The 11,031-nt window shown below is 46.9% G+C and overlaps 1 protein-coding gene, 1 non-coding gene and 1 pseudogene across 3 annotated transcripts; all 3 read right to left on the bottom strand.

The window, feature by feature from the left end:
• Positions 1–2,089: 2,089 nt before the first annotated feature.
• On the bottom strand, positions 2,090–2,172 carry AC3HAE_040892 (transfer RNA leucine (anticodon UAA)). Its single transcript has one exon. It is a non-coding gene; the product is annotated as a tRNA-Leu (tRNA).
• Positions 2,173–3,986: 1,814 nt separating this feature from the next.
• On the bottom strand, positions 3,987–4,883 carry LOC311371034 (syntaxin-11 pseudogene; annotated as a pseudogene). Its single transcript has one exon. The product of its transcript is annotated as a syntaxin-11 pseudogene (transcript).
• Positions 4,884–7,220: 2,337 nt separating this feature from the next.
• On the bottom strand, positions 7,221–8,129 carry stx11b.1 (syntaxin 11b, tandem duplicate 1; the record flags this gene model as incomplete). The annotated part of the gene is made up of 1 exon (XM_084489275.1): positions 7,221–8,129. The coding sequence occupies one exon, from the start codon at positions 8,127–8,129 to the stop codon at positions 7,221–7,223; it is 909 nt and encodes a 302-aa protein (XP_084345401.1).
• Between the last annotated feature and the right edge of the window lie 2,902 nt (positions 8,130–11,031).

Genomic DNA, 11,031 nt, shown 5'->3' on the forward strand with positions numbered 1-11,031 from the left:
GAGAGACGACCCCCCCCCCCCTCCCCCCTCAGGGGTCCCGGGCTGTGAGGGAGGGGGGCCAGACGGAGCCGTTCCCAGGGTCTCTCCAGTGGGCCCTGCCCCTCTGGTGGATGAGGCCCAGCTCAGGAGAGCAGACCTGGCTGTCTCTCTGACCTCCACGTGACCTGGTGCCCACCAAGAGAAGAGAACGGGCTTACTCTTCTGATTGGTTATAATTAGTTATAATTAGTTATAACTTACTCTTCTGATTGGTTACAACTCGTGAGGAGGTTCCAACAAGTGGAGTTCTTGCGGCGCTGCACAAAGATGAGCAGGCTCGATAGCTTAAGACTGTGCAGTGTTGACTAAATCGTAAGGTACTAATCTGGCCACTTGGGTGCCAAAAAAGAGCTCTCCTCAGACCTGATGTCCTTCCTCACCCTCTGCTCTGAGGACTGTCAGTGTGAGGACCAGCGTGGGACAGTGAGTGGGTGAGAGGTTAACCCAGGACAGCTCTCCAGACCTCAGCCCTCTCTGGATCTCCTCTCCCAGAGACCGGTCCTTGATGAAGCCTGACCTTGATGCCTCTGCTATTGTGGTGGTCTGGTGGTTAGGGTGTGACACACAACTGTCGTCCTTTCGAAGCACTCTGCGTTGGGCTCTTTTGAAGCGTTGCAACGCGGTTCTGTGTGATCTGCCCCTGAGGTAAATCCAAATAATATATTTAAACCAAATATATAACCAGACTAGGTCAAAGGTAAATAGTTATCAACATTTAGCCCGGTTAAACGCAGAAGAGATGAAATGGTTAGTCACAGGTAGCTAGGTATTTAATAAGAGAAATAGGCCTACCATATCGACTATTACGTTTTGATTGGCTGGGATTTGGGCTAGCAGTGTTGCCATGGATACTGGAGTGGACCAATAGGACCTGTTTGGGGTGGCCTCACTGGGTCCGGAGACCAACCACCTGAGTGAGGTCAAGACCCCCAACCACTTTCCTGGTGTCTCCACTTCTCATTGTTTGCAATGTGAAGGTTTTTATTATTATTATTATTATAAAAATAATAGTTGTTATTATTGTTCCAACATTATTGATTGATCTGTTGATGATTCATGTTCATTAGCCTCATAAGTGGTGGACTACAGTAGATCACATATCAAAATTCAGACATGGATTACCGACAATAATTAGTTTGCATGCATGTGCTTAACCATGCACGTCAACCCCCACAGCCGAATAAGTCTGCCAACTGTAAGTCCTCTAGCGCCCTCTTCCGTGGCAATGTCTTTATCACATTTAACTCATTTCTAAAGAAGTATAACTCATTTCACTGTACTATCACAGTACTATTCCATTACGACTCTCCTACTCACCTGAGCGGACGGACTACCCGGCTCTGCACGATTTACTGGAAACGACTACAGAAAAGGAACTTATACGGTTGAAACAAAAATAACAAAAGATGGACAAATACTTTTTTTATATTATGTATTTTTTGGAAATCTGTGCGAGATTGAAGAATAAGTCAAAATTATTTACTTGGTTTATTAATCTATATGTTTTTAGTTTGCTTTTTCTGTACATGTTCTAGTATTTTTTGTGAGTGTATGGCTTCGTGTGGATATAGTGGGTTTATTATAGACTATTTATTTTTTAGGGGAAAAGATAAGCTTATTTCTAAAGCTATAATGTGTGTATATACCTATACCTGCTCCTCATCCACTGGGACCAACAGTACCAGCATCCACCAGTAGGAGGCGGGCTGGGACAGCCACCAAATGAGAAAAGTTCAATTGTATCACCTTCACATTCAGAGTTTGTACTATCATACTATACTTAATCCTCCAGGTTACGGGAGGCTTTCTTCACATCATCACTAACGCTGTTTTGAAAGTAAAACCCTCATACTTGAATGATGTGAGTGAGTGAATGATGATGTTTATAAACGAAACTAGGTGGATGTATGAGTCGGTTCGTTCATTGTGCTGTTTTAATTCGGTCTAATGTATTCTAAATACGTTAAGGACCTGCGACAGATCACTCCGGGTCACTTTCTTCCACCTCCGTGATCATCGGTAACGCACCAGCAGGTCGGCAAAAAGCGACTACCAGGAGTGGGGTTCGAACCCACGCGGACACATGTCCATTGGATCTTAAGTCCAACGCCTTAACCACTCGGCCATCCTGGTGCGTACAATGGCATGGCGGAGCTGTACGGTACTCAACGGTGGTAGTGCTCCTGTAACGTGTACCTCGAAGTTGTGATATATTATTAAATGTACTTCTCCCTCGAAGTACACGGTGGGTACGTGAAGTGAGCAGATGCGCCAACACGACTGTCGAGGGGGGTGACACGCTAGCAGCTGGTAGGAGACGCCTCCCACACACAACAGTGGGAACTCGTTAGCGTAGTAAGCTAACGGTTAGCCTGGTCGATAGCTTACTATGCTAACGGGTTCGGTCCGCTATATATATCGTATTCCTTCTCAAAGGTTTGGACGGCTACGGTAAGGAGAGAAGCTGGTTTAGTATTATTAGTAGTATTACGGAATATCACTGAAATGATACGAAACAATAGCCTGTGTGCAGCACTAAATGCACAATGTAAGTGCACCTTTTAACTTCACAATGTCCCGTTGACTATACTTATGGATTAGACAACACGTTTTATAATGTCACTATTGTTTTACAAAGGGTGAACAATTCGTATCGAACCACAGGTCAGTCATGATGTTCACGGTCTTTAGTGTCCATGTGGGGATTCGATGTATGTATGACTGGATAATCTTGAGTAATATAAGGTCATTTAAAGTCAAGGTAGAAGACCTTAGTCGATAAAGACGTGTAGCAGGATACAACTAAGGTCTCCTGGCAGTGCTTCGTTGTATATTAGCAGTAGATGGATTTGTGATGAACCCCACTGTAATCTATGCAACGTGATGCTTTGGATTGAGTCAGTAACGTAATGTACTGCAGTGATTCTCCCCCGGTGGGTCGCAAACCAGACCTCTTCTGTTCAGGTCCCAGAGACTTACTGACGAATGACACGTGAGGGTCATGAGGTTAGACCAACAAAGAACAACTGGTGTGGAATTGGACCAGAACGCTTTCCTCGGCCTACTGCTAGATAATGTTGTCTGCCCACATTCCTTTTTTGCTTATAATGTTGCGTTCAAGAACACAAAGAAGACCTGAGACAACATAATGGATTTATTCAATTTCAGAAAATACAAGAATCACTTTTTCATCTTTCATCTTCATTTGTTTGAATAATAACAAAAATATCACTAAGCAATACGTGACAATCAATATAAATAAAGAGACCTTGATTAGTATTGGTTTGTATCTTTCTGTCCTTCGCTATCTCCTCACGGATGAACTTCTTCATTCTTCATGTAACAGCTGATTTCTCCGTCCCAAGTATTTGATTTGATATGACCAATCCATTCACCATTCACAAATATAACACTAAATGTAGTATTTTGTGTCTGACAAGCAGACGCTTGTCATTTCAATCATCAAGTGCAAGTCCTTTTCTGACTTCCCTTACCATATCAAACTAGGTCATAAAAAAATCATAAATCTATTGCACTTCTGAGGTATAAGACAATATAGAGAATAAGTCCCAACTTCCTGTTTTCTTGGTCAAACGTCTACGGGTAATAACACAGGTTTATGGATGATCGTACATGACAAACTCTGTGGGTGGCGAAAGTAAAAGTAAAAGCTGCGTCACGTTTGGAACTGCACACTTTTCCCATCTGGTTTCGACTGGCTTTTTGGATCGTTTTGGACTGCGTCAAAACGTTCAAAACGTGACGCAGCGTGTACTTCTTCTCCACCTCCAGAGTTTGTTACGTAGGACCATCGACCACCGAGGGGTGGCCCGGAGCCCTGGAGGCGGGCCGCGTTGTTCTTCGTACGCCGCTCGACGGAGGCGGGCCGCGTTGTTCTTCGTACGCCGCTCGACGGAGGCGGGCCGCGTCGTTCTTCGTACGCCGCTCTACACAACCGGCCGCCAGCACGGCAGGCAGGGGCAGCAGTGCTTGAAGGGGTTCTTGCGCTTGTACTGCAGCGCGGTCTTGATCTGTTTGTTGGTCTCCTGTACGTACTCCTGCGTGCCGCACACGTTGTCCTCGATGTTGTCGATCAGGCAGCCCTGGTCCTGCACCATGGCGGCCATGTTGAGGAACAGCTCGTGCACCTCCCTTATCCGCGCCTCCAGGTCCACCAGCTCCCGGTGCCGCCCCTTGATGTCGCACAGCGCCAGGCGGCACGTGCGCCCGCCGTCCGTCTGCAGGCTCTGGGACAGCTCGGCCCAGCCCTTCCCGCCCTGGTCCACCACCGCGTCCAGCTGCTGGTCGCTGATGTCCGTCCCCAGGATGGCCGCCTGCCGCTGGAGTCGCCCGCGGCACTTGACCCGCTGCATCTCCTCGGCCCGGTTGTAGTCGTCCATGAGGCCCTTGAAGGCCCGGTTGAGCGCTCCGTGCTGGCCCTTGGCGATGCGGCTCAGGGCGGAGCCGGGGCCCTTCTGCTCCTCGAGCTGGCGGCTCTGCTCGCCCAGGGCCTGGAGCCGGCCGAAGATGGCCTCGCTGCGGCGGTGGATCCCCCGGGCGATGGAGTCCGAGTCCTGCTTGAGGAGGGTGAGGCGGCGAATGCTGGTGCCGAAGCGCTCGTTGTGCCGGATGAGGCGGCTGACCTCGATGCGCAGCAGGGTGACCTCCTTCCGCAGGGAGTGAGCCTCCTTCAGGACGCCGTCCAGATCGTCCGGGCGCTGGAAGACCACCGCCTCTTGGGGAAAGGCGACCTGGTCCGAGTCGCAGTCCGCAAAGGACAGGTTCGACTCGGAGTCGCGCTCCTCTTCCCGGATGGTCTGCAGCATCTCCAGGCGGTCCCTCATCCTGCCTGGGAAGTGAAGCCCAAGAAGTCAGAAGGATTGTGATGTTCCCCGGGATCAGCAGGTGGTGTACTGCATTACAACGTACACCGGGGAGTCAGTGATCATTAAAGCACAGCAGTCAGGTCGAGGCACATCTCATAATATACTCATTTACTTCATAAGGTTCAGCTACAGATGGTGTGTTCACTTACAGCACAAGCAATAAGCAAGAGGAGGACCAAACAAGCTGTCACCTAAGCTGTGGTCCAGAACAGAACATTCCCCATTACTTAATGGGAACCCCCCCCCCGACACTCCTGTTTGCTGTTTACCTCTTTAACCAACCAAACAAGGAATAGAAACTTTTGTTCTATTAAATAGAAGGCATTGTGTCAGTGACACTGTCGAGACGCAAGGAATGCTCTTTTTTAAGGAACAAGGAAGCAAACTTTCTTTGCAGTCATGAAGGCCGGTAATGTTGACATGGTGATCCAAAGAGGAAATGTAATCCGGGAAATTGATTTCAGAAATACATTGGTTGTTTTAGATAACCTCCGTCGTCTTTTTAGCACATAGAAAATTCCTTTTATCTAATGATTTGAAAGAACCCACATTTTCAGTATTCTTATGTTAGATGGAAACATCTGTGTGAAAACGCATACAGACTTAAGGTGCAGCTGCCTATACTTTGCTATACTGTACGTTGATAACTCATTGTTTCGCTCATGGAACTCATTGCTACTTCGGCAGAGCACCATTTGTCATGTCGGCAGGCAGCCTCCGCTGACGACCTTTAGCTGCCAACAGGTGTGACTACAGCGTTTACCCGAGCAAGTCAAAGCAAATGCTTTAATTACAACATGGCATGACGGATCTTACCTTCTTTTGAGCCACCTCCTTAGGATCCAAAGAATTCTTATTCACACTGGTCCATGTGGGTTAGGGTCGGTCGCACTAGACACCAGGTCCAACCACGGAGGCTTCAGGAGAGGGTCCAAGGCAGACATACGTGAGCATCCAGTGCCTGACAACCAAATGTGATTCACCCACATCCTACTCGGAAGCGATGGATGGGATAGGTGACAGGTGACTCATAGACAGGAACTCCTTAAAAGGATGCCAACTCAGTTCGTATCTTAGGAATGTATCTCACTCAATGTATTCAGACAGCTTGAATATGGTGAAAATATGTTGTATTGGTCGAGTAAGTATTTCAACCTATGGAGATAGAATGAGGACTGGCAAAGGGATAATGAGTAGCCCAAATTATACAACGTATTCGTGTTGTGTGTGTTTGTGGAAACTGGGACACAGATTGATAGATATTGACAATTGTCGACGGCATGTAATGTTCAACATTTTATTTTATTTATTGTGAACACAATTCAAAGCTGCATATAATAATAATAATAATATGATGTATTTGAGTTCTTTGAGTCATATTTTGGCCATATTCTAACCTAACTCTACTCTCCTAAAGCTGCTGATTCACTGCCTCATTGGCTACCTCCTAAGCCAGTCAGAGTACTTTTTACATTCTGTATTCACTATCTGCTTAAGTCATCTATTTGACTCAGGAATCTTTGACGGTAAATTCCTTGAAATATGCTATGAGGCTAACGATTTGGAAGAATTTGTTTCCCATTCAGAGACAAACAAATGAAGTCATTTAATAATTTATGCAGTATAAATGACACCAGAGTACAAAGAAATAACATACACATTGTATTTCTAATTATGCTAAAAATACATTATCAGTGGATCAGTTTCACTTGTTACATTGTTGACATCATTGTCCGTGCTTGGCAAAAGTTCAACTTATGTGCAATTTATGCAATATGAAGGTTTATTGGGTGTTGCTGTACTGTCAATTGTATTGGTAATGGTCCTAAACTCCAAGATTAAGAGGTAATTAAACACTTTAATTATTTAATTTGAAATTAACAGTTAATGGGTCGTTAAAGTCCAGTCAGTTCATCATGTACACAGCTATAACAATATTATTGATGCGATGTAGCACCACAACAGAATATTGGCATTTAAGTTTTAAACTCAAATCAGCAGACTTCTAAGAATTCAAAACCTTACGCAACAGATACCATTTTGAATATCCACTCAAATTGGGACACCATGAACGTCATTGGGTTTGGACCATAATAACGTAGTCGTCTTTGTTGGACACCTAAATATCTCTCGAGGGCTTTGTGTAGGGTGCCGTGTATTTGTTAACCAACATGCCCCAGGGTTTAATGGAAGGGGGCGAACAGCGCGGTACTTTGACCTTCACCCCCATAAGGTGGAGCCCGGTTTGACCCCTCAGGAGGCTGTAGGGCTGTTCTCCACCTGCTCCATCACGCTTCACTTGTAGCAGGGGAAGCAGCTGCAGAACATCTTCTTGAAGGGGTTGTTCTTGTCGTGTCTCTTGGCCCGGCCCAGCTTCATCAGCGCCTCCTGGAGGTGGCCGTCCGTCTTCTGGATGTTGCTCTGGATGGACGTCAGCATGGGCCCCTGCTCCTCCACCAGCAGGGCGATGTCCAGGAAGATCTCGTGGATGTTCTTGATGCGCGTCTCCAGGTCCACCAGGTCCTGGTGCCGCCTCTCGATCTGCGTCAGCGCCGAGCGCGCCGTCTTGCCCTCGGCCAGCAGCTGGCCGCTGAAGATGTTCCACTGCCCCGTCTCGATCATCTCCTCCACCTCCTCGCCCGTCACCTCCCGCCCCACGATCTCCATCTGCCTCTGGATGTGGGCCTTGCAGTTCTGCCGGTGGCTCATCTCCGCCTCGTTGTAGTCGAACATGGTGTCGCGGAAGCCGTTGCTGAGGCAGGCGTACTGCGTGCGGGCGATGCGGGACACGGCGGCGTTGGCGCCGTACGCCTCCTCCGTCCGGCGCGCCTCGTGGTCCATGTCGCGCAGCTGCCGCAGCACGCCCTCCGCCCGCCGCTTGATGTCCGTGCCGATGGCGTTGGCGTCGTGCTTGATGGCGCTCATGCGCGTGGTGCCCTGGAGCACGCGGGCGTTCTGCTCCCGCAGGCGCTTGGTCTCCAGGCGGATGAGCTGCACCTCGCGGTGGATCTCCTGGGCCTTACCCAGGACCTCGTCCAGGTCCTGGCTGGTGTCGAACACCACCGCCACGGGCCGGAGGTCCTCCTCCAGGTCCACGTTGCTGTAGGAGTCGGAGGCGGCCGAGGACTCGGCGTACTCCATCTGCTCCACGGGCTCCGGCTGGCCCTCGGACAGCTCCTGCAGGACGCTCAGTCGGTCCCTCATGGCCGGCCCGGGCTGTGCGTGTCAGGGACGGGGCGCTGTTGAAGAACACGTTTTGTATTAGACGCCGAGTGTCAAGTGACCCCCGTCCAAACGGTGGACATGTGGTGACTTCAAGGTGTGCTTGGGGAGAACGATGACTCGTACGGTATAACTATGATGATCTGGTTACTAATGACAATAAGGGAGCCGGCCAGCACGATTGTACTGTTTGCACTCTTACAAACATTTAATTACATTGAGTTGAGTTTATATGGACCACCCCAGTAAAGAAACCTGTTGCGATGATGCATGATTGCCATGTCTGTCTATCCAACTGGTCACACCAGTTAGTAAGTCCTTTTCTTCCTTATTCTTCCTTAGCATCGAACACACCCCACATCCTCCACTGGTCTGACAGGTTGTCTGAAGGATCCTTCTTTCAGGCCTCCCACACCGTTTGGATTAAAGGTTCATGCCTTTTAAGCTGTATCCTGCTCAGACTCTGCGTTTAAAAAGATTTCCACGTAAATTAAAAGATTTTTATTACTTAGAACATTACGGTTAACACTATACAACTAGTTCGTTACATCATCGGAACACACACACACACACACACACACACACACACACACACACACACACACACACACACACACACACACACACACACACACGCCTACTGTTAACATATTTAATATTCTAACTCAACTCCCTAATACCCTGCTGTTGTGCTGGATATTAGTGTGCCGTCTTGTGTTTGATTTAGCTAGGCCTAGTGACGGACCAAAGTAAAGCACGTTCTCTCCTCAGGTCTCACCTGTGTTCATCAGCTGGGATGTTCAATGTTCAGTACAGCGCCATCCTGCACGGTTCAGCACGGCTTCTCCATGGTTATCTCAGTTTGGAGACGCGGCTAAAAGAGATGGCCCAGCGCGCAGAGCACAACAACTCGTTTTCCACCTGTGATTTACCGTCACTGGTACAACGCAGATTTGCGCAACCATCAGGTGACCAAAATGATGGAATGCAGCCGAGTAAGTTTGACTTTTCTTTGACGTCGACTGGAAGAAACGTCTATATTTAGACACGACTTGGACTAGCGTGCGTGCACCTGGGACAGTGGTGTCTTATACGCTCGGTTTGACTCACGGTTGTCGAGCAGGTTTTGCGTCGGACTGTGTGAAACCCAGGTATTTGGGAGGAAGGGACTTCAGTATCAATTGCTTTGAGAGACCATCGGGCCATCCGATGGTCACTGATCGGGGCGCGTCACACCCAAATGTACAAAGACTGGCGCGCTTTTACGCACAGGGCCGTCCGCTGGATATTGTGTTCGATTCTGTTTGGCAAACAACAAAAAAAAAAGGAAATGAAAACGCCATGATGTCAATGAACGACGGGGGTGTTAAACTAGTGTTCACTAGTGGTGGCATAGCAGACATAGACAGTAGACACACGCATTGGGTCGTAGCAGTGTGCTTACAGTTTGAAGTTAACATCAGAACCATAGCCTTTATTTATTTATTTATTTTTATTATTATTAACACACATTGACACACTATCTGTCTCTTTTAATTTTAAAACCTTCAAATGCTGTTTTAAGTTATTTATGTTTATACAGTAGGCTCCCCCACAACATGATTTACTACTGACTGAGTGGATATACTATAGACTGTTACGGTGAATAAATGCATATCCAATATGATCATGTGGACCTTCTGACCCAAGAGGCTGCTGTAGTTGTAGTGCAGTTCTCCTGACTACCACTAGGGGGTAGTAAATGCCTAACACAGTCTTGACAGAAATGTGTGACCGGCAGGATAACTGAATGACGACCCCACTTTATTTCAAAATATCTTAAATATCTTTCATCATTTTAACTGAATAACTAAAAATTGGAAAATTTGTGGAATTCTAGTTAATTTGTAGCACAGGAAAATAACATAGGCCACCATCCACATCTGTTGTAAGAACCTATATTGGTAAGACCATCAAAGAAATACACAAGTGTGAGGAGCAACAGGCTAAAGGATTACTAAACCATATAGGCTATATTAGTGTTGTTTGCTTCGCAACCATACTAATGACAAGCAACTACAAAAACTAAAATAAAAAAACTAAAATAGGGATACTAACAACTGAGAAAGAAACTACCAAGCATTATCTTTTGTCTAATGCAGATATCAATTTAAGATGTCCATATTGTAAACTCCGTACTATTATATGAATTGGCTTTCTATCAAAACATGGTTGAAATTATCATCCCACACTAGGAACATGATGTCATAATTAAATTGTGTTTTCCAATTTGCCAGCGTTTCCATCGATTAAATCGCTTCCCTAGCAGGAGAGGTCGATCTATGAGTGTATACCTCTGGCCTGAGGCACAGAAACATCCACCTCTGACCACAGCTGCTGGTGACCTGGGGCCACATAGTGCTGGAGATGCGTACTGCAGCCCGGAGGATGAAGAAGAATCTATCAAACCGCCTTTCTGACTTAGACCCGCCCACGCTGCCCGGAAGCTGTCCGGGCAGCGTGGGCGGGTTTAAGTAAGAAAAGCGGTTTCCACGATGGCATCCACATAAGCCACGATGCCGAGAGATGGTTAAATCAAGGTATTAGTCAGTGTAACAGGTTATATATGGCCCAATTTAGGTATTTGGTTAGATATGGCTATTTTCATGTAGGCTATTAGGTTATAGATGGCTTAGTTAAGGTAGAATAAGATTAGAGATGTTTAGGTTGGAGACGGTTAAATCGAGGTATCAGATTTGCATGATCTTGTAGGCTACTCTCTATTAGCTGAACTGATGGTTCAGGTTGTATTATTTACTTTCATTAAATATCTGCCAGCTGATTTCAGGCCGTTTGAATTGAAGATATTCTTACTGGTCACTCTTTAAGGCCCAAGACATGCCCA

This window comes from Micromesistius poutassou (genome assembly GCF_964030765.1).
Source record: "Micromesistius poutassou genome assembly, contig: SCAFFOLD_5454, whole genome shotgun sequence".
NCBI lineage: Eukaryota > Metazoa > Chordata > Actinopteri > Gadiformes > Gadidae > Micromesistius > Micromesistius poutassou.